This window comes from Dinoponera quadriceps, unplaced genomic scaffold (genome assembly GCF_001313825.1).
Source record: "Dinoponera quadriceps isolate SergipeBrazil2010 unplaced genomic scaffold, ASM131382v1 scaffold405, whole genome shotgun sequence".
Classification (NCBI taxonomy): Eukaryota; Metazoa; Arthropoda; class Insecta; order Hymenoptera; family Formicidae; genus Dinoponera; species Dinoponera quadriceps.
The window spans coordinates 3,995,372-4,016,673 of record NW_014554754.1 but is presented as its reverse complement, the minus strand read 5'-3'; the positions used below and the strand labels follow the sequence as shown (position 1 = coordinate 4,016,673).

General features: G+C 40.7%; 5 protein-coding genes across 7 annotated transcripts; 1 reads left to right on the top strand and 4 right to left on the bottom strand.

The window, feature by feature from the left end:
- Positions 1-83: 83 nt before the first annotated feature.
- LOC106741331 (ubiquinone biosynthesis O-methyltransferase, mitochondrial-like) lies at positions 84-1,889 on the bottom strand. Its single transcript, XM_014613176.1, has 4 exons — positions 1,545-1,889; positions 753-1,227; positions 498-678; positions 84-366 (listed from the first exon to the last, which is right to left on the bottom strand). The coding sequence occupies exons 1-4, from the start codon at positions 1,607-1,609 to the stop codon at positions 251-253; spliced, it is 837 nt and encodes a 278-aa protein (XP_014468662.1). The 5' UTR covers positions 1,610-1,889; the 3' UTR covers positions 84-250.
- Positions 1,890-3,375: 1,486 nt separating this feature from the next.
- Positions 3,376-6,092, bottom strand: LOC106741332 (bolA-like protein 3). Of its 3 annotated transcripts, none has more exons than XM_014613178.1 (6): positions 5,920-6,092; positions 4,620-4,717; positions 4,284-4,538; positions 3,857-4,041; positions 3,677-3,765; positions 3,376-3,605 (listed from the first exon to the last, which is right to left on the bottom strand). In XM_014613178.1, the coding sequence occupies exons 4-6, from the start codon at positions 4,035-4,037 to the stop codon at positions 3,540-3,542; spliced, it is 336 nt and encodes a 111-aa protein (XP_014468664.1). In that variant the 5' UTR covers positions 4,038-4,041; positions 4,284-4,538; positions 4,620-4,717; positions 5,920-6,092; the 3' UTR covers positions 3,376-3,539. The 3 variants fall into 3 exon arrangements, with proteins under 3 accessions (XP_014468664.1, XP_014468663.1, XP_014468666.1); XM_014613177.1 differs by lacking the exon at positions 5,920-6,092 and adding an exon at positions 5,003-5,255; XM_014613180.1 differs by lacking the exon at positions 5,920-6,092 and adding an exon at positions 5,003-5,199 and having other exon boundaries at positions 3,857-3,983.
- Positions 6,093-7,811: 1,719 nt separating this feature from the next.
- On the bottom strand, positions 7,812-11,254 carry LOC106741330 (ubiquinone biosynthesis O-methyltransferase, mitochondrial-like). Its single transcript, XM_014613175.1, has 4 exons — positions 11,178-11,254; positions 8,645-9,113; positions 8,390-8,570; positions 7,812-8,258 (listed from the first exon to the last, which is right to left on the bottom strand). Exons 1-4 carry the CDS (start codon positions 11,243-11,245, stop codon positions 8,134-8,136), a joined length of 843 nt encoding a protein of 280 aa, XP_014468661.1. The 5' UTR covers positions 11,246-11,254; the 3' UTR covers positions 7,812-8,133.
- A 246-nt stretch (positions 11,255-11,500) lies between these two features.
- LOC106741328 (putative sodium-coupled neutral amino acid transporter 7) lies at positions 11,501-14,537 on the top strand. The gene is made up of 5 exons (XM_014613173.1): positions 11,501-11,584; positions 12,215-12,467; positions 12,703-13,063; positions 13,129-13,378; positions 13,532-14,537. The coding sequence occupies exons 2-5, from the start codon at positions 12,356-12,358 to the stop codon at positions 14,183-14,185; spliced, it is 1,377 nt and encodes a 458-aa protein (XP_014468659.1). The 5' UTR covers positions 11,501-11,584; positions 12,215-12,355; the 3' UTR covers positions 14,186-14,537.
- On the bottom strand, positions 14,338-21,302 carry LOC106741324 (E3 ubiquitin-protein ligase RNF123-like). Its single transcript, XM_014613163.1, has 10 exons — positions 20,920-21,302; positions 20,149-20,471; positions 19,087-20,064; positions 18,745-18,881; positions 18,553-18,656; positions 17,083-18,224; positions 16,165-16,493; positions 15,946-16,111; positions 15,739-15,879; positions 14,338-15,039 (listed from the first exon to the last, which is right to left on the bottom strand). Exons 1-10 carry the CDS (start codon positions 21,012-21,014, stop codon positions 14,720-14,722), a joined length of 3,735 nt encoding a protein of 1,244 aa, XP_014468649.1. The 5' UTR covers positions 21,015-21,302; the 3' UTR covers positions 14,338-14,719.

The window sequence follows — 21,302 nt, the reverse complement described above, 5'->3', positions numbered from 1 at the left end:
TTTTAGTAATAAAGTGTCTAAAGACACGACGTTGGAATGTGGAATGAAATTTGTTCAATTAAATTACATATTACATATTCTTTTCATATGCTGATTTTATTTAATAATACCACATATATTTCTGCCTATTCCTTATATGTACCTAGATAAATATGTAATTACATTTTTAAGTATCTTTGGTGCACAATGAGATAATATATATTTCTACAATGTTTCATACAAATATTTTACACTGAGAAAAATTATGTATCTATTTCTGCTTGACTGCATGAAGACCATAACAAAGTGCTGTACTGGACGACCAAGACCATTGCTTTGTTATCGGATTATATACTATCCCATGAATCAATTTAGTTTTGCAACCATCTATAAAATAAGAACATTTAAAAAAGGCATGTTGTACTAAATGCAAAAATATGAACAGTTTTTACGTTATAATTTTATATGATACGTCTTCAAGAATATTTTCAAAAAATATAATTTGGATAAAAACTTACTATTTCTCAATATACGTTGAACTTCGTGTGGCGGAATAAAGTTATTCCAATCATGTGTGCCACGAGGTATTACATTTATAATATATTCACTCACTACAATACCTGCCAACCAGCACAATAGAGTTTTGTTTGGTGTTGTTATAAAAATTGATCCACCAGGCTTCAGAAGTTTTATGCTTTCCTGCAGTAAATATTTATAAAGTGATTAACTTGCTTTGATTGTGCACAGTGGTTTTCATAATTGTGTTATCGTACTTTTAGAAATAATTCCTGGTTATTTACGTGTTCTATAACCTCAGAAGATATAACAACATCATATAGTTTCTCATTTTTATCAGAAAATTCTTCAATGTTTGTACAGATGTAGTTTATTCTGTTTGATATATCAGAATCCAATTCTACATGCTGCTTAGCAACATTTATCAATTCTTCTGATGCGTCTATCCCAGTTACTTCAGCCCCTGTTCTAGCCAAACCCTCACTTAGGATACCTCCACCACAGCCCACATCTGCAATTTTAACCCCTTGCAATGGCAAGCTTGGGGTCTGTTCTTTAAAACCGGTATTAGCCAGACCATCTCTCACAAATTGCACTCTAAGTGGATTGAAATGATGGAGCATATGTATGTCTGTCCACCAAATTTTTGCTAACTTAGAGTGATTCTCAATATCTTTAATATTTATAGTCGATATTGATCTGGCTATTTTATATCTGGTCTTTTGCATCAACCTATTTAATCAGACAGTTAAGTGCACCTCGTATCTAATTCAGCATCACTTTGCCAGTGATTGCGTAAACAACAAAATCTGATAGAAAATTATTGATAAGATCACAAATAATCAGCATTTTGTAACTGATAAGCAAATTTACGTAGAAGACAAGCAACAGCTATTATTCAGTTGACAATACAGACTACGTTTCGACTACGTTCACTGCCAGTACTAAACATCTATGATCTATGTCACGTATATTATAGATTTTCAGTACTGTCAACAAATATCGAAACGCAACTATAGTTAAATAACATAATTAAACAGTATATATACCTATTACGGAGAATGATGCTCGCTGGTTCACAAATAAGTAAGATAAAACTTGTTAAAGCATTCATGCTTATATTGGACCAAAAAAGTACTGTTATAACCTCTCTCCATATGTAGTTACAGGCAATTCAAAATGTCCCAATATCACTTCATTATGGAGAAGTAAGTTGACATGCGTTCCGGAAGGACTTGGAATATGCGATTCAACGATAAACAGAGGACCTATATAAAAATACGCGCCCGGACTGCTCTATTCCCGCGAGAGGACAACTTCCCGTTGTAACTTGAAAAGCGATCTTGACACCGCCAAGGCTGTACGGCGAATGACGAATGACTAAGTGAAGACTCACATTTTATAGCTAAATTTCTTCGATGGCGATAGCGATAGGCAAACTAAAAATTTACAAGTTGAGGCAACCTTCGTAGATTTTGCTATCTATGTAAATCTATGTAAATGTATAATGCATAAACGTAACGTAAAACTGAAATTATCATATATATAATTACTAAATATGTTTTTCACCTCTGAGAAAATATATAGATTGCATCGAGGATATTTTTCGAACATTCTCAGAATATCCCCGATAAATATTCTCAGAATATACATGTTAGGAACTCTATTTTTGTAATGTTTATCATTCAAAAAAGTGTACAAAATTTTTACATGTCCTCACTTACGTTGGAAGTTTCCTGTACTGACATTGGATTATTCCGGTAGATCTAAAGGAATAAATCAATCTCAGCTCAGAAAACTCTCAACAGTTGCAAATTAAACGTTCTGCTGAACGTGACCGATATTTACTCTGATAACAATAATGTAGGTCTTCTCTTGTTGATTGTCTTATCGGTAGAATCATTTTGTTTATTTCCGATATTATAACACGTAACATTGTAATGCGCGTATGTTATACGTGCCTCAGATAACATTAATTGCAATTCGCTTAGTTTAACCTCTTGAAAAATCGACAATGATAAGCGACATGATTAGTTTATTCACGTATAAACAGTTGCTACCGATAACACAACTTCCAAGGTCCTGATTCGTATGATGCATATCGCTTCTCAAATTTCTTAACTTACGTATTTATTTTCTATATTTGAGTTTTCTTATCTTTTTACGTAATATTCGATTATTTTAATTACTGCTTAACAGATTGATCTCTAAATTTTTGTTTAATACGGATAAAAAAGTCAGGGAGAGACCAAAACTTTGAAACTTTGATTAAAAAGAAAAGAAAAAAAAATCAAGGAAATATATAAATATATGAATATAATAATATATGAATATAAATATGTGAATAAAATTAAATGAATATATCGCAATAAAACTATTAATTTTTATTAAAATTAGGGCGCATACAACAATATAATGATAACTTGTATTTATTGAAAATAAAAATCAAGCAAGGCATAATTTTTGCTCTTAATTGATATTCTGACAAAACAAGTCTTTTTACATTTTTCACAACGTTTACACTCATGATGTATATTCATACATACATATTCGCACATATATCCTAACTAAACATTTGCAATGATTTCTGCACATTATATATATGTCAATTATATAACAAGTGTTGTAATATGCAATACGTTCTGCGCAAATTACTTCAATGGGGATAACACATTTTGCATGACCAAACTTTATTGATTAAAAATCGATATTATTTTCTTTTTAATACTAAAATGATGCAATGTTAACTGCTATTATGTAAAATTAACTATTATTACGTTCTCCATGATGCATTCAAATTATCCTTTCGGTAACGCTTCTCACACGATTGGAAAGTATTGCGCGAATTGATAGAGTTTCTTCAATAAAAATGAGACAATCTAAAGGTTTCAAGTTTCTCTTTATGACATCTTATAAAATTTACACAACCTGTGATAAAATATATGACATGGGTCTTCAGTTTTGGTTTTAAGTGCAAGTGAAGAACACTGGTGTGTTAAGTATCGCTTCTATGAAACTAATTCTATAAGCCTAATCATTATAGTTTATGGTTGTGGAAGACTCGTACGTATTCGAACGCCGTGCATATCTTTGATTTCCTCTTTAAGGGCCTGCAAATATTTGTCAAATGAGTCGATTAGAACACGGTATTATATCAGCTTTTCTCAAAGAGATTTATTACCTCGTTAATGATGCGATGCTGCTTCACAGTGTTCAGCCCTCGGAATTCTGGGGCAACTACGTTTATGTCGAACATTGCACCGCATCCTCCTAAAACAATGCATAATAAAACAATGCAATTGTATAATATCATTTTTCACTACTACAATATCTTTCGTTTTTTTCATAGTATAATTTTTACCAGACACATCGGTCACTTCTATCAGCACTGCTTTAGGAAACCTATTCCTCAGGATGGATATCATCTTTTGCTCAGCCTGTTTATTTGCAAGTACACCGCCAGGTCCGTTCCATAGCCGAGATAGCAGCTGCAACAGTTTGCTTTTATTCATCTTTTTCATCGATGTCTCGAATCTGATCATTTATCTACAGCATGTAAAACATTACTCAAGGGGGACAAGTAGAATCAAAGTTGGAGGAGATATTAATTTCTTAGCTTGATGAACATTCCTTTTCAATTATATCTTTACATACTTTTTATATTTTCACTACCACTAATTGTATCGCGTATTCTATATTACCAGTAATAAATAATAGAAGACAAATTCGACGAAACTGTCAGGAAAACGTGTAAGAAAAACGGTCGGAGTACGAAAAAGTTATATTACCGATATTCCGCGGAAATTCGTCGTGAACATACGTTGAAGCATAGCTGGATGAGTAACGGTTTCTTTTAGTTGGACGTTTATTCTTACTCGACGAAACAGACTCGTAGTTTGATAGATATTTTTTTTCGCCAACGAAAAATCAACATAGAGTTCAACCGGCCGCTGGGGGCCTAACACGCACGTATGTTAGGTTAGGTCATGTTAAGCTAGATTGATCAGCTGATTTTGGCTGCGTTCAAATATTCCCTGCCAGTGCTGAAAATTAATACGTACAAATTAATTCACACCAGCTCGCGCCGGTAGTAAGAAGTAGATAGAACAAAAACTGTCGACTACCAGCACGAATTCTGATTGGCTGCTGCTTTTCTGTCAAGGTGTAAGTTCTTCCTTATGGCTTTTTCGATTTGTTGACTCGGGCAGTGTTCCGCTAATCGCTAAAACAGTATCCCGGGAAGAAATAATTATATATAATTACATAAAATAATATGTGAATTTTGCCCATATATATATGGTTACATATATGATCTTATATGTCTATACGGAAAAAAAACGATGTTATTTAATTGAATGTCGGTATCATGTGCTGTCATTTACTTCGATTGTATCTGCATATAATTTGTAAACGACAGTATTTTTTTGTCGTGAATATATATATATGATTATATTGTGACCGAGTGTCACTAAACAAGTAGATAAAGTCAATGTTAAGCCGTCCCAACCGCAGAGAACATCTAGAGGTTGTCTTCTCCACGGATCCCGCTGCCCATAACACGGTCGCCAGGGCGTTTTTCGAGTTCCGCCCAAACCTAGGAAGCCGGACCGGCCAAGTCTCCCCAGATGTGCCGTATAGTAATGCGTGGAGGGATTTCCCTCCTCAACAGCGCTGTCGTCTCCGAAGAGATGATGGAGTCGCGGGACGCCCGCTTCGGACACTCAGTATAAAAATAGGAAAAACGCGAAAAAATGAAACACTTATTTTTTAAAAGCAGATAAGATAAAATCTATTTATAAGATTTTTAAAAAATATATCAAAGCGGCTAATGATAACAGGATTAACAAAAAATACGGATTTATACATACTATAAGAACATAAAGTAAAATTAAATAAAAACAGAATAGTATGAAAGACTTGATAACAATTAATGCACGTAGAAAATACGGAATGAATATGTACATAGGAGTAATAAGTATAATACAACGCGACTAACGATAATAGAATAAAATACTGAAAGAATATTATTCGAACGACACAAAAGTATATAGCAATCTACGCAACAAAAGAATATATAAATGTGAGACGGAAGTATTCCGCGAATAATTACGCCGATAAGAAAAAGGTATCACCACGCGGCGTCGTTCGCGGCTTCTTTGTGTCGCGCTATTGCGACGCAGAACTCTTGTCGTGAGCAAGTCCCGACAAGATCGGCCGTGTGCGATAAGATGACGCAATTCGCGTTGGTTAGCGCGTTGAGCCGTCCTTTTATCCCCTGACGACGTTTTTTATCTTTTCCAGACGGAATTTCCCGATTCCGCGTATTTACGTCGCGATCCGCGTCTTTCACGCGTACGACATCTCGGGTTTCCGACGCGGGGTTCCCGAGAAGAGGGAAAATTATGCGAAGAGAAACTTTGGCACCTCTATAAACCACTTATCGTCGCATCGGCGACCGGTCGTTTCCCCACGTCTCCTGGGCCTCCACCAGCAGTTGTGCACCAGGCCGTCCTCGCAGGTCTTCCCCAACAGCTTCTCAAGGATCCCTCGTCTCCTTCGTCTGTGTAGTTTCGGGCTTCTCAAACTCTGCGTCCTCTCGTCTCAAGCGTTCCCGTAGAACAGTCCTACTTGCTTCTTCTACAATTTCGAATATCGCCTACTTTCCGCTGTTCTTTCTGATTCGTCGTTGGCCAATCGCAATTGCCCCCAGTGTCTCGCGCAGGCGCACGCGCGGCCATCCACGGTCTCCTCCAATACTCTCGCTCGTTTCTAATTCTGGTCAATTGCCTTTCACCCACGTGGGTCTTGCGCACGCGCATTTCTTACTTTAGATTCGGCTGGTGCCAGTCGGCCGAATTAACCTAAACCTCCTAACCTTACTTTCTAACCGACTGGAGCCAGTCGTTGGGATGGCCTAACCTTATTTCTATGTCGGCTGGGGTCCGTGATATTATTGACCGGAAGTCCTCTTCTAATTCCGGTTTTTGTTTAAAAACTTCTGCTTTTTGTATACCGAGTTTATTAATTGTATTGATGATTTAAAAAATAGTTTGGACTTAGAATTATATAAAATTAAACTTTTGTAACCTTAATCTAAACATAAGCTGTCATGAACTGTTATTATAAAAATAAACTGGGACAAATTCTTTTTCTGCTTTGTGCGGTCTCCCTCTTCTGGTCAGCCGCGCTTCCTTACGCGACTGTGCCTCCGGTTGCAATATACAGTCGCAAATTTCATGCATGATCTTTTTCTTCCCGGGATTGCAAACCATGGCCAGTATTCATAGTCGGATCTTATATTGAAAACCGCAAATTTCATATATGATCTTTTTCTTCCCGGGATTGCAAACCATGGCCAGTATTCATAGTCGGATCTTATATTGAAAACCGTCTTAAGTTCATCTTCAGATGCTTCGTCGTAGCCAATGAAATGACAACGTCTGAGAATGAATTTAAGACGGTCTTTTATACAAAGTCCAACACGCTATCGGCGCTAACGAATCATTCCATCTTTGTCGGGACAGAAAGATAAAATGAGCGCGTGCTCTTCGAATGCAATCTGTGAATACCGGCCTATGATACGCGTAATTTGAACCAGAGAGAAACCTGAGAACGGCCGCGATAAAGCTGTTATTCTGAAACGCCTCAATAATTCGTACGCAAACTACGAAGCCAGTGTCCACAGTTCTTCGGTTCTGTTCCATGCTATATCTACGAGTGAGACTACATAAGGACCGTCTAAATTGAAAGTGAGTAGTAATAAGTAAAACGTCGTCCACAGTTAGGAGTATATTTATAAGAAGTAAGAAATTGACCAATCATAGTCGATTATTCGAATATGACTTCTTACTTCTTATAAACATACTCCTACTGCCCATTTTAGATCATGTTTTACTTCCGGTGTTACGCTTTATTCCACTGAAAAAAACTTTCCTACTCCGCAGTGTTATTGCTTTTAATGTGGTCCTTCACTTAGATAGAGATGAACAAATTGTCCATCCTTATCGAGGTGGTCACATTTGAAAAACATAGTACGTAACAGAATCAAGTCGTGAACACGGAACCAAAAAGCACTGGCTTTGATTATTCACGAATTATGAATTATGATTATATTTCTGCTAACAAACTGCCGACAAAATTTACAGCAAACACTACGTAAAATTTGCAGGCTATCCAGGTATACAGGGTCGCTTCAAAGAATGTAACTTTTTTTTACATTGTGTTATATATCATGGCAAAATTTCTATTTATTTCTGTTTTATTTCTTTCGCTTTGTTTTAAACTAAACAAATCTCAGAATTGAATTAAAAACCCAAACAAAACATGTCTAAAAGACGTCCTTTAGATATTTCATTGTCTAAAAGACATCTTTACGACGTTTTAAAACGGCTTAATATTATCTAGATTAAACCGATATTCTTTACAGCATTTTATTTATTGCACTCTCCAAGAGAGTTGGTTGCATTAACAGCTTCGATATTTGGAATTTTCGAATAAAATTTGAAGCTTCGAACGATTCGACATTGAATATTCGAACTTTGTCATCAAATGTCGAATTATATTCGAATTAAGTTTCGAATATGTCGAACAGCATAGTCCTTAGTCCTGCATATATTAGATATTATTTTGCCCTAGAAATTATCTATCGATTTTCTCCTTGACTGCATGGAGACCATAACAAAGTGCTGTACTGGACGACCAAGACCATTGCTTTGTTATCGGATTATATACTATCCCATGAATCAATTTAGTTTTGCAACCATCTATAAAATAAGAACATTTAAAAAAGGCATGTTGTACTAAATGCAAAAATATGAACAGTTTTTACGTTATAATTTTATATGATACGTCTTCAAGAATATTTTCAAAAAATATAATTTGGATAAAAACTTACTATTTCTCAATATACGTTGAACTTCGTGTGGCGGAATAAAGTTATTCCAATCATGTGTGCCACGAGGTATTACATTTATAATATATTCACTCACTACAATACCTGCCAACCAGCACAATAGAGTTTTGTTTGGTGTTGTTATAAAAATTGATCCACCAGGCTTCAGAAGTTTTATGCTTTCCTGCAGTAAATATTTATAAAGTGATTAACTTGCTTTGATTGTGCACAGTGGTTTTCATAATTGTGTTGTCGTACTTTTAGAAATAATTCCTGGTTATTTACGTGTTCTATAACCTCAGAAGATATAACAACATCATATAGTTTCTCATTTTTATCAGAAAATTCTTCAATGTTTATACAGATGTAGTTTATTCTGTTTGATATATCAGAATCCAATTCTACATGCTGCTTAGCAACATTTATCAATTCTTCTGATGCGTCTATCCCAGTTACTTCAGCCCCTGTTCTAGCCAAACCCTCACTTAGGATACCTCCACCACAGCCCACATCTGCAATTTTAACCCCTTGCAATGGCAAGCTTGGGGTCTGTTCTTTAAAACCGGTATTAGCCAGACCATCTCTCACAAATTGCACTCTAAGTGGATTGAAATGATGGAGCATATGCATGTCTGTCCACCAAATTTTTGCTAACTTAGAGTGATGCTCAACATCTTTAGTATTTACAGTCGATATTGATTTCGCCATTCTCATTTCTTGCATCAACCTATTTAATCAGACAAGCCAAATACCTCTCATCTAGTGTTATGCTGAGATGATTTTAAAATTATTTAGATTAAAGTTTAATTCACGCTTACAGCGCTGTCATTCTATCTTTCTCTGGCATGTAATGAACAATAAAGTTAGAATGACAGTTCGCTGTAAGCGCGAACCAGTCTAGGTAGAATCGGATCAATCTAAATAGAAATATAAAAAAATAATCTTAAATCGAATTTATTTCGATGAAAGATGAACATGTATCGACTTATCTATCGAAGGTCCATACACCCAAAACCCTTAACACGGTTTATAACCTCGATCTCCTCTTTCGAATGCACTATGGCTCATTCGAAAGTAGAATTTGCAGTTCGCGGCATCTCCTTGTTAGAAATAACGTTATTAAAATATTAATTTTCTGTTGTTATAATATTGTTTTCTTATTGTTCTAATATGTTCAAACTATTTCAAGACGTGTGATAATCGAAATAAGAAGTATAATATTGTTTTCGCATGATATCGTTATCGTAGAGAGCTGAAATAATCAGCGGTATCTCATTTATGTTTGCTCGCCAATTCAAAAGCACTATTTTATCTTATCTCGGTATGCAAAAAAGATAAAATAATACTTTTAGCACGAAAGTATGCCAGACGTAATCTATGTATGACCTTGGTTAGTCAGTAAGGCTGTTACCAGAGAGCTCTTATTCTTGAAATCGTTGCGTATACGTGCGCAGGTATAAAATATTTTGTTTGCATATATCATTCCAAGAATAGGGGCCCGGATCGGTTATAAGTATCATTGATAATATGTTTTAATTTTATCGTTTCATCTATATTATCCGAAAAACATTATAGGAATTGTTGAAATTCTTCGGACGTTTCAGTGATTTAAATTTTTTCCTGTGCACACTTAGTAATTCATTTATAACCGGCGCGCACTTTTCAAATTGTCCACGTTACGTTTCCACGACGCACGATGTGGAAACCGCCTGGGACGAAAGAAAAAATAAATAAACAACAGATGCCGGCGCGTACGTGATAACGTTCTCGGGCCGAGGAGAAATTGACAATAAAAAAACGAGACAGATAAATTGCAAACATCCTATCTTTGCAAAACCCCGCAGCTGCACTGCTTCTACGCTAATTCACTCGCTCGCTCGATATATCTTCTACGACGGAGAAAGAAGAGAGCACAGGAACCTATGATTACCAACCTATAATATTGCTGCTTCTTTTGACTGCTGCCAATGCTAATTATTATGTAAAACTAGCGAAAAATGACTATTCATGTCGCTGGACTTTTGGCGTTATATTTTAACAGGAATGATTGGAAAACTTTAGTGAAATGTGATTTGCAACATTATGGCACTCCCATTTCAACATTATCGTAATGTCCAAATTAACGTCAATGTTTGTTTATAATGATACTGTATAGTATACGACATTAAATCTAGCTGCGGTTGCTTGACTTGAATGATTCAAGAAGAATTTCTGATGCCAATAAGCTCTGATGATATTCTTTATGAATTATGCTGATAATATATACTTATATTAATCAAAAAATATTATAATGACATATTTATCGGCAAGTGTTGAAAACAATAACAGCGAACATCGACGCAGATATTGACAAAATATATGTTATACCTAATATATATACCAATAATATATATTAACGGCACACGATATCCTGAGAAAAAATAATTATAAATGACAGATATATATATGACAACTGTCGTACCGATAGACATCAATATATTGAACCTTGAAGCTATAACAGCTATTATACAATTGTAGATTAAGTCACTGAACAAAAAAGCTTCTTACCATTTTGCAAATTTTTGAGCTCTTAAAGAAGCCTCGTGAAAGGGCCATTTTCAATAATTGATAACTCGAAATGGCAAAATGGTAGAAAACTTTTTTGCTCACATTGACCTAAAATATAAGACGCACGCCTTGCGACAGATATACAGAAGTCATATAGAACGGTTTGTTATATGATTGACAATACAGTTAAATATCACAAGAATGAAAATTATGAGAAGAAAAATGTCGTAGTTAAATAGCGTACCCATTACGGAGAATGATTCTCGCTGGTCCACAAGGATAGGCGAAAATTTTCGAAACACTCATGTTCATAATGAAACAAAAAACAATTGTAATTTTAAGGATGCTCTTGACACGCTGGAAATATACGGTTTAGCGGTCAGTTCTCTTTTTGTTTTTCTGTAACCGGGCCGCATTTATATACGATTTGAACTCGCTAGTCGGGAGGATTGCTCCCCCCACTACACATACATAGAGACGTTTATTCAGTCGTTCTATCTTACTGTTTTCTGATGTTTTCAACACGAAAGTGCGCAAGATGAATAGACGTATCAGAGGTAGACGAAGGAGCAAAATTTAAAGAAACCGTCAGGAAGACGTCCAAGAAAAACGGCCGAGGTACGAAGAGGTCGTACACCGACATTCTCTAAAGTAAGTTTTTTTTCATTCCGCTGAAACTCGACATGAATACACGTTGAAGTCTGCCAAGCGTTTATTCTTCCTTCGACGAAACAGATTCGTCGTTGGCAGATATTTTCTCTCGAGAGGAATCAGTGGAGAGAACCGGTCACCCCGTACATGCGTGTAGGTTGGGTCTAGGTTAAGCTAGATTGGCCGCCAATCAGCTGATTTTTGGTTACGCACAAGATCACATGACGATAGATCGGCCGATACATTGGCTGACTCCGGAGATGCCCGTACATAGCTAACCTGTCGCCCTCGGATGAACTGTTTCAATTGATTTACGAGCCTCTCTATCCATGTTTCGTGCCTTTTCTTTTTTTTTTCTTTTAATCATACAGCGAGAATCTAATCGTATTTCAGTAACGTCGATAAAATTTGTCGGTCCAGCGGTCGTTAACAAATATTCCATTGACGAAAAACATGTCGTCGAGCTTCTCAAGCCCGTAAAAACTAACGAAACGCTCTTATCCGATACGTGTCTGGTGTTTGACGATAAACGTTTGACGGCGCAGTCGGCGGGGCAACATATGCCTCGTGCGCGTTCGCTCGTTGGAACATACGACGTTTCCGTGTCACACATTTTTTTCCACAACGTAGAAACCTCTCCGACCTCTGCCCCGAGGAACGTGCGTAGATAAGGCATCTTCAGCACCACCACGAACGACGAAGAACAAAGAGGAAGCGTGTTTTCACTTGAAATTTCAATCGGGACGTTTGAGACTGTGATCGACGTTTACTATGAATTACGTGACGAACGAGATTCCTGAAACCGAGCGACTGATCAGCAATGAGATGTTCCTGTCGACCGCACCGAGCCCCTCGGCCATGCGTAACAATGAAACCCGGACAGGTACAGAGTGTGTTCATGAAGAAATGACTTTGTTTCAACACACGTTGTTTTCCATTAACATTAATTAAAGTGGCTCTGCTTTTAAGGAAGCAAAATCCCACCGATAAACTAATCTTTTGTTCCTGCCTGACTCCATTTCTGGAAAGAGAAGCGAGAACTGTATGCGATTCGAGAAAATTAAGATATTTATATATGTTAAAAAAATATAAAAACGAGTTTCATAATTACGTTTCAGGTGCTGGAGTTTTGGGAACTGTCTTTCTAATCGTCAATGCTACCTTGGGAGCTGGACTTTTGAATTTTCCTCAAGCATTCGACAAAGCTGGCGGAGTTGGGACTTCCGTTGTGACACAGCTTGGTTTTCTTGTGTTCATCACAGCTGCGCTAGTGATACTGGCCAACAGCAGTGACTTCACGTACGCTGATACTCTGCAGGATGTATTCGCTGAGCTTTGTGGGCCCAAGTCACTTATACTCTGTGGAGTATGCGTGGCCCTTTACAGTTTTGGCTGCTGTCTGACATTCCTAATAATCGTTGGCGATCAATTCGACAGAGTGTTCGCCACATTTTACGGACTTGACTATTGTCACATTTGGTAACTGTCGCAATAACGAAAGATACGATCTCTGCATGAGAGATGATGAAAAAATTTTGCTGCAGGTACTTATCAAGACCGTTCGTGACTGCTACGAGTTGCAGCTTATTTATACTACCCCTGTGCTTTTTCAAGAGACTGGACGTCCTGAGTTACGCAAGTTCCATTGGCTGCGTAACTATCGTGTACTTTGTATGTTTGGTAACTTACAAAAGCCTCACTGAGCATCGCGACGATGTCCCGCCTATGAAAATCTGGCCAGACAATGGATACGAAGCTCTGCAGTTGGTACCCATCATCTGCTTTGCATATCAGGTATATTTTTTCCTAATTATATCAATATATTACTGTGCGGCCATTTTAATCACTCTGAAATATTGTCAATTGAAAATAAGTTCCAGATAACTGATTGTAAATTAATCAATGGTTCGAACGTAGTTTATCATACAACATTTGTTATACATGCAGAGCCACATGACTGCGATACCAACCTATGCCTGCATGAAGGACCGCCGTCTGGGCAAGTTCACGCTGTGTGCCGTGATTAGTATGCTGATTTGCTACGGTGCGTACACCATCGTAGGCATCTTCGGGTACGCCGCGTTCGGTTCGGACCATGTGCCGAGCGATATCCTGCAAGGCTACGACGACAAAAGCGTCTTACTGGCGGTGGCGATAATCGCCGTGGCGGTGAAGAACTTCACCACCTATCCCATCGTCCTGTACTGCGGCCGAGATGCGCTTCTCGGTATCTTCAACGTGGATCGGATTGGCGTCCGGGTGGTCGTCACTTTGGTCTGGTTCATCTCGTCGTTGGTAATCGCCATTCTGGTGCCGGACATCTCGCCGATGATCTCTTTGTTGGGGTCGTTATCCGCGATATTCATCTTCGTGCTGCCCGGCGTCTGCCTCTTACAGAGCGTGCTGCAGAAGGATCCGCAGCTGTATCTGAACAAGGACCGCCTGATGATACTGTTTGCGATCCTCTTGACCGCCCTCGGTGCCTTCGCGTGCGGCGTCGTTTTCGTGGAGGCTCTCCACGACCTGCACAAAGAGCCGTCTGAGCCTCACCAGCTGATCACCGGCTTCAGCAGGCAGCTCAGAGAGAGCTTGTGCGTTTGATTAGCTCTCGAAACATGAGATTTGCGGAAGATGTTAGTAAGACGGACTAAGGGGACCGCTCAACATCACTGGTTGGAATGATATTAGGAAACGTTGATAACCCCGTCTCTCACTTATTATAATCGTAACGTTAAGATAGGTAAGAGAAAGACTGATGTATATACATTTTTATTGGTAAGTTCCTTTTTACCGATCGACTCCTCGTGCGCGCGAGTCACACGCGCGGTGTTTCTTTTTTTTTCTCTCTCTTACGTAAATAACATCAGAACGATGTCTTCCTCCCGTTGAATAATAACGTGCTCGATAAGTATGTTGCACTTGTGAATATAAATAAACTTTGATACTCTTTTTACATTTCGCTCTGCCGCTCTCGATTTATATCCTAATCTTTACAGAGGGGAAGGAATCTCTTGTCGATACAGTTAAGATTACACGGCAGTTTTGTTCGGTACTCACGCGCGATGAGAGTCTTGCGGAATTTTAACAGAGTTTTAGTACATTATACAGGATCTTCGAGATGCACGTGTCGCTGGATCAAGAAGTCGCTTTCGAGGTCGCGAATTCGTCGGTGAAGTCATGCAACATGTTCCCGCTCAGGTCCTCGACCCTGTCTATGGTAGCCTTGCAAAAGAAACACTCCCTGGCGTTGAGCAGATGACGATCTATACAAGTGCGACACGTTTGGTGATTGCACGGCTTGAACGTAGCGGCGATCGGGAATGCGTAGCAAATCGTGCAAGTGTCGTCGTCGTCGCTTATCATTTTGGATTCGGGTAACAGTGTGCGACACGTGTCGAGGTACTTTATCATTTCTTTCACTCGTTCGATTTCTCCCACCGTTACGTCTTCTTTGTCTGCGGAGGCAAGAGGAACGATGAGTAAAAACAGTCACAAAGTGATTACCACGTTGAAAATCTTCGAAACGGGAGAAATATGGATCAAATCGTGATGATCATCGCTTCTGTAAAGTAAGCTTTTTTCATCTTTATATCTAGTCGTTGATCAAATATTTTTATTTTTCGAAAATATTCAAGATGGTTATCGCCTCACTCCGTATATCAACCCATTGCACTCGACGGGCGGTATCGGTTTTACTTTCGCTATTATTTTTTATCTTCTTACACCACTTGTTGCCATCGGTTTCTCCATCATCAAGTGCTTTACATATATACGGCTAATCTCGTCAATGTAAAATCGCGATTTGATTATGCCGATTTGACTTATAAGAAATAGCGTTTCTTTTGCCGTCAATTTCGAATTAGTGCCGTATGCGCAGTATTGTACTTTCCAGAAGGAAGCCTCGGTTGATATTGTATCAAGACTTCAATCAGAGAAACCATTCACCTCAACAAACAAACAAACAAACATGTTCCTCGCTCATCGTTCGAGTTAAACCGATTGAAAATCGTCTCTCGAGTACAAAGGTTAAGATATACCAACAACGGATTATACATTGCAAATAAATAAATAAATATTAAATAAGTCGCACAAATATGCAGAGTTTTAAACCTCGGGGACCCTTTCTTCTATTTTGCCAGTATTGTTGTACTCACAGTTCGAGAGCGAAAACGGCTTGACGTTTTTCGCCTTCGTGTTTTTCGCGTCAGCCAAAACAAAGTACAGAGAACTGGTCTGGAAGCTGGGCTCTGTCAGTAAGCTTCGCGTAATTTTCGGCACCTCGACTGTCGGTTTCGCTAATAAAGGGAGGACGTATTCATTAAGATATCGGCAATGTTTTGTCGCGAGATTGTGATACTTGCCTGCAAAAATGGACATCTCCTTCTCGAGCAGTGCCAGCAGGATACCGATAACGGCGGCTAATATGGGAAAATGATCCACCGACTCCAGATCCGGTATCTCTAGCAGCACTACGTGCTGGAAACAGCTCGTCTGCGAGCTCATCCGGTTCAACACTTGGCAGAGTAACTGCAAGAAGCGACGCGGTCAATGCGGATACAATGAGACGTTGTCGCTCTCACCTGACACAACCTAGCCAACAGAGTCTCGCTGGAAGACTGCGCGGGGTCGTTGAAAACACTCAGTGCCACCGTGGAGATCATCTCCAACACTCGGAGCAATGAAATCGCTAGATCGAAGCAAGTGGCGCAGATCTTCAGTTGTCTGGACTCAATGAACACTCGCTCCGGCCTAGACGACACATTGTGAATCTCCTGCACCATTCCGATAAACTCGGAGAACGCCCAATTCAGTTGATTCAGCAGAGAGTTGAGGAACTGCGTGGTCGCCTGTGGATTCTCCAGCAGCACGTCCCTCACGTGCGCTTGGTATACCGCAGACGGGCACGGTTCTGAATCAATCGAGAACATCTCCGATCCTCCCCGAAATATAAATATAATTCCGAGTTGTTATCGGAACCTTTTGAAAGCGTTGTGGAAGAAAAAGCCAATCCAAAGAACAAGTACGATTGTTTTCAACGTACAGATAGTAAAAGATTTGTTTGAAAGGTCATTTTCTTTATAAAGAAATTGTTTCGCAAATTTCTCGTAACCAAATAATATTTGATTGAAAGATATCATTTCAAGTAATAGCGTTCTTTCCGTTCGAATAATCGAGCCTTTTTGAACGAGACAATAAAATGTTTACTCGAACAAATAATATTTCGTACATGTTGTTTCTATGAAACGAACTTTAGCTATGAAATAGAAATGCTAAATTTAAAGGAAACTGTGTATATACACCGTTCGTTCTTTCATCTTGAAAAATGATTGTTGTCATTAGTAAAGAAAAAAAATTCTTTTGTGAAATTCTTTCGTTTTTTTTTTACGATTCCACATGTAAAACAATTCATTACTGTCAAATTCTTATCTTTTTTTCCCAAGCAAAAAGTCGCTTTCTTTCCAATTCGTTACTTCCCCGTTACTATCGGAGGCACGTACTTATCGGCTGCGAGATGGACTCCTGCTGCAGCAACTTCGGGCCGACCTTCTTCGACAGATGAGGGCTCTTCTCGTAACGGAAGGCGAAGCCGTTGCCTTGCCAAAATCTGACCAACACCCAATTGGACTGCGCCCAGGCGCGATTCTCGTACGGCTTCAGCAGATTCGTGACGACCTTGATGCGGCTGTCGCGCGGCACGTTCTCCAGCGCCTCCAGCGTCAACGGGTTCGACACGAATCCGGCGAGCGTCAATATCAGCATGTCCTTCGAGTTTGCGTGCACTATGCGCGGATCCAAAAAGTGATTGCACAGAAAGTCGGCGGCGTTCAGCAACAACTCCCGGTGGTCCTGTATGTTCTCGATCGGCACGGTGGGATGCACGTGATTACGCAGGGTGACGCAGAGATTGGCCAAGGCTTCCAGGTAAAAGTCGGGCACGAAGCTGAGCATGTTGCCCTGCTGGCTGGCTGTCTGCAGGGTGAGCGTGACCATTCGCAGCAGCCAGGCCAGCTGCGCCTGCTTCTCCTCCGTGTAGACGACCGCGCGTATCCACGCCATGTGCCTCGCCTGCTCCGACAGCTTCGTGCCGAACACACCGATCGTGTGGTGCAGCTCCCGCTGCGTTGCGTCCGTTCCCTTCTTCACGAGGTCGAGCCTCGCCTTGGTGTCGGCGATCGCGTTTATGTACTCGGCCATGTTATCCCGCAGATTTGCCACCTTGGCTAGCTGCTTCTTCGCCGCTACATGGTAGAACATGACAATACCGTCTAGTAATTCCAATAGCGACACCGCCGGATCCGCAGGACCGTGACGTATCGGCGTCCTGTCCTCTCTACTGTGCGAGAAGAATCCCAATCTCTCCAGTATCATAGAGCTACCTTGGCTCGGCGAGTTGATGTTAATTAGGCGAGAATACGCGGGTATCGCCGCGGGCAGGTCGGCCAGTCTCGCGGCCGCGCCGATGGCTGCGTATGCATTCGGCGCTTGTTGTGCCTCTGTCATCTGTTCCATGGCAACGATTACCTCATGATCGGGACCTAGGAGGCGTAGCAATTCGTTCTTGAATGTCTTGTTTAAGTGGGTTATTACGCCACCGAGTCTGTCGATTCCAGTGTAATTGATCGATGCATCGTAGAACGCCCTGCCCATTCCAATTTATAAGGAAATGCTATTACGTAAATTAAACGTGGCTCAATAATACTTGCGAATAATAGTAATAATGTACGAAGCGTGTGCTCTCATTGGGGAAGGAACGAAAAACTGGTCATCGATGTTACGCAATAGTAGGTACGCAGCGGCGAAACAAAAAGTAGCGATGCCAAGCGTTTCAATATATAAAAGTGTGGCATATAAATACGTATTAATATATGTGAAAGCTTCGTGAAAAACATACTGATTTGAAAGTGTCTACGTTACTAGAGAGTCGATGCAAGTGTGTATGTATGATAACACTCGTAATGCCTCATCACCTGCAGGGCACATAGACTGGGCTTGTTCCGATTTCAGTGTCCCATAAAATTCTGAATGCAACCAGAAGTCGATGAAAGCAACATAATGTGATCGGCAAGGGTGTCTGCAGAATTCGTAACGTATCTGCAGGATTGCTGGCTGATCTGTATCGCGCGGGCGATTCATCGTAGTGACACACATTGTATACTTACGCGACTGGATATCAGGTTTTCATTAATGAAGCGTTTGAATTTCCTTAAGAAGATAGTTCTCGACGCCGGCCGCTTTGCCGTGCCGTCGGTATTATTCAGCAGAGTGACTAGCAATTCGACTTGTAACGCTTCTACCTCTGCGAGAAAAGAAATGAAAGCATTGTATCTTGGTATCGCAGCAGTTGGAACATTACGCGAAAAGGTGCTTGGTATGAAAAGGAGGTGGTCTTCTATTTCAGTTGTACTATTAATAAAACGGAATTTCTCCCGCACAAGAGAACACGGTGTATCTTCAACATTTCTCAATAAGTCTTTCTTCGACATTACTTCGACGTAACTCACCAGATATGGCAGCTTTGATGCGCTCGCAAGCGTAGAGATAATCGGCCTTATTCGCCTCGATAGCCGGATCCAAGGGATTAGTTTTCCACCAGACCTTCTCTACCACGCCCGCCAGTCCGCCCTCGTCCAATGGTTTAACGTGCACGAAATTGGCAAATCGCACGCGATCGAACAGCAGATACTGCAGCAGGTGTTGGCGGGTGAGGGTGTGCTGGCAGATTCGGGTCAGTAGCATCAGGCTCTTGCACTGATCGGGATACTCGAGCAGCCGGGTAACGTGTCTGAATGTGCAAAGCAAGTGGAGAACCGTGTTCTCCAAGCACATCTTGATTTCCTGCTCCTCCAAGAACGTCCACAGCAGATCCAGGCAGATCGTCGGCTTGGCGCTATGGTAGTTTGACGACTTTGTCAGCGTGCAGTCGTTCAGATTGCACAGCGCTTGTAAAAACGGCACGAATACCGCTTCCGTAATGTAGGGGATGGTGAGAAGCGGGCCGATGCGTTTCAAGATGGATCTCGCTAGACACATGAGAAACGCCTGTGTGCTCATGGTTTTCTCCTCGAACAGGACGTTCTTCTGCTCATCGGTGTTCTTCAACTGTTCCAACAATTCGATCACTTGAGACAGCCATTGGAACAGCAGAGTGGCTTGCAGGACTTGCGCGGCCGGTGACGCCTGTAGTGGTTGGTAACCTTTCACGGGATATCTGAAGGGTATAGAGCCGAAATTGGCTGTTAGGTTCTCGGTGAAGGCCAAACTGACGGTGGGGAGGTATGCGATCCCGGCGCCCATCGGCACGTTCTCGAACGCCCTGCCCAGGCTCCTGCCGTTCCTGTAGAAATCTATCGTACCGTCGTCCATGTCCAACGCGCAGCCGATTATGTCGCCCGTTAACCAAGACTCGCCGTACTTGTGCGTCGTCACGTTCCACTTTCTCATGCGATTCCCGTCATAAGCGTACGAATTAATGGTGTCACCTGTATGTACATGAATTCATCTCTGTGGGAGATCCTCCTTTCCGTAGAAAAATCACTTTCATATTATGGGAAACAATGACGTACCAACGCCAAACTGTTGATTGAATTTGCACTGAGCGGTCCCCCAGCCCACTTGCATCACCCCCTTGGATCCAAGCTGCACCTCGTACATCCATTTCCCTCTAAAGACCGCAGTGTTGGCTCGCATTGTGCTGAAGTTGCATTGCGAATTAACGCTCAGCCGGTCGGGAGAGACGATGCAGGGACCATGGTGCAGAGATGTGTCAAATCCAACGATATTGGGGCCTATGCGACCTTGTCTGTTATCGTCGGAATTCCGGCTCTCGGTGTAATTTAACAGGGATTTTCTAATGTAATCATTCACCCGAGTCAGAATGTGTGACGATCTGAAACATCGGTTAGAATTAGCGTCCTGACTAATTATTTCGTGTAAGGAGATCATCCTGGATACATTCTCTCTGATATATTTGGAACGAATGGCAGCAGAAAAGGTAGTTCGGTGAACTACCTATAGTGTCGGTAGCTTTGTGAGATTTTCTGCCGAGTAGCGATTTATACTTGTCCAACATACTTACTGAGCAGTTTCTTTAATATGCTGGGACACTTGGTAAAAAAAAGTCAGCGCAAAGTTGTTTCTGCTGAACGCAGTCTCTCCTTATCACACATAGCATACATAAAATATGATAAAGATACATCACTTTAATACTGTACAGAAAATACTAGAGAGAGAGGAAAGAATTGTCGTATAGACACACATACGAATGAATTTCTCTCGCTGCACATCCCCACAGTTTCACGAAGAACAGAACTGCAAGGGAGGGCGGAAATCTGTACCTGGTGGTCGCGAGGTGATCCTCCTTGGGTTCGGTGGTGTGCTCGATGACGGAACTCGCGCCGAAGACCCTGCGCAAAATTTCGTCGGTGTTCATCGCGTCGTCACGGTGTATCGAATGATCGCAAAGAGGCGGGCGGGTGATGAGCAGGCAGGTGAGCAGGTTAATTTGGTACTCGACGCATTCTCGGACTTCGACTCGCAGTCGAGAGCAGCGAAAAGGGCGACAGACGGCGTTGATGATGACGACAACGATTATTTCTTCTCGAAGCTCGTATCGACGGGTCCGGACTGAATCGCCGCAAACTTCTCGTTATTGACGGGAACGGGCGAGCGAGCGTGCGCGCGTTGACGTGTCAGCGACGAGGGGGAGAGGGTATCAGCT

Bases quoted from the DNA above. Each gene is read 5' to 3' on its own strand.
- LOC106741331 (XM_014613176.1), bottom strand. From the start codon at position 1,609: ATGAATGCTTTAACAAGTTTTATCTTACTTATTTGTGAACCAGCGAGC. The intron at 679-752 runs GTACGATAACAC...TATTTACTGCAG, and splicing joins ACCAGGAATTATTTCTAAAA to GAAAGCATAAAACTTCTGAA. The intron at 367-497 runs GTAAGTTTTTAT...CTTATTTTATAG, and splicing joins TCAACGTATATTGAGAAATA to ATGGTTGCAAAACTAAATTG.
- LOC106741332 (XM_014613178.1), bottom strand. From the start codon at position 4,037: ATGATCAGATTCGAGACATCGATGAAAAAGATGAATAAAAGCAAACTG. The intron at 3,766-3,856 runs GTAAAAATTATA...GCATTGTTTTAG, and splicing joins AGAAGTGACCGATGTGTCTG to GAGGATGCGGTGCAATGTTC. The intron at 3,606-3,676 runs GTAATAAATCTC...AAATATTTGCAG, and splicing joins AGCATCGCATCATTAACGAG to GCCCTTAAAGAGGAAATCAA.
- LOC106741330 (XM_014613175.1), bottom strand. From the start codon at position 11,245: ATGAACATGAGTGTTTCGAAAATTTTCGCCTATCCTTGTGGACCAGCG. The intron at 9,114-11,177 runs GTACGCTATTTA...CTGATTAAATAG, and splicing joins AGAATCATTCTCCGTAATGG to GTTGATGCAAGAAATGAGAA. The intron at 8,571-8,644 runs GTACGACAACAC...TATTTACTGCAG, and splicing joins ACCAGGAATTATTTCTAAAA to GAAAGCATAAAACTTCTGAA.
- LOC106741328 (XM_014613173.1), top strand. From the start codon at position 12,356: ATGAATTACGTGACGAACGAGATTCCTGAAACCGAGCGACTGATCAGC. The intron at 12,468-12,702 runs GTACAGAGTGTG...ATTACGTTTCAG, and splicing joins TAACAATGAAACCCGGACAG to GTGCTGGAGTTTTGGGAACT. The intron at 13,064-13,128 runs GTAACTGTCGCA...ATTTTGCTGCAG, and splicing joins CTTGACTATTGTCACATTTG to GTACTTATCAAGACCGTTCG.
- LOC106741324 (XM_014613163.1), bottom strand. From the start codon at position 21,014: ATGAACACCGACGAAATTTTGCGCAGGGTCTTCGGCGCGAGTTCCGTC. The intron at 20,472-20,919 runs GTACAGATTTCC...CCGATGTTTCAG, and splicing joins GATCACCTCGCGACCACCAG to ATCGTCACACATTCTGACTC. The intron at 18,657-18,744 runs GTAAGTATACAA...CGAATTCTGCAG, and splicing joins AAAACCTGATATCCAGTCGC to ACACCCTTGCCGATCACATT.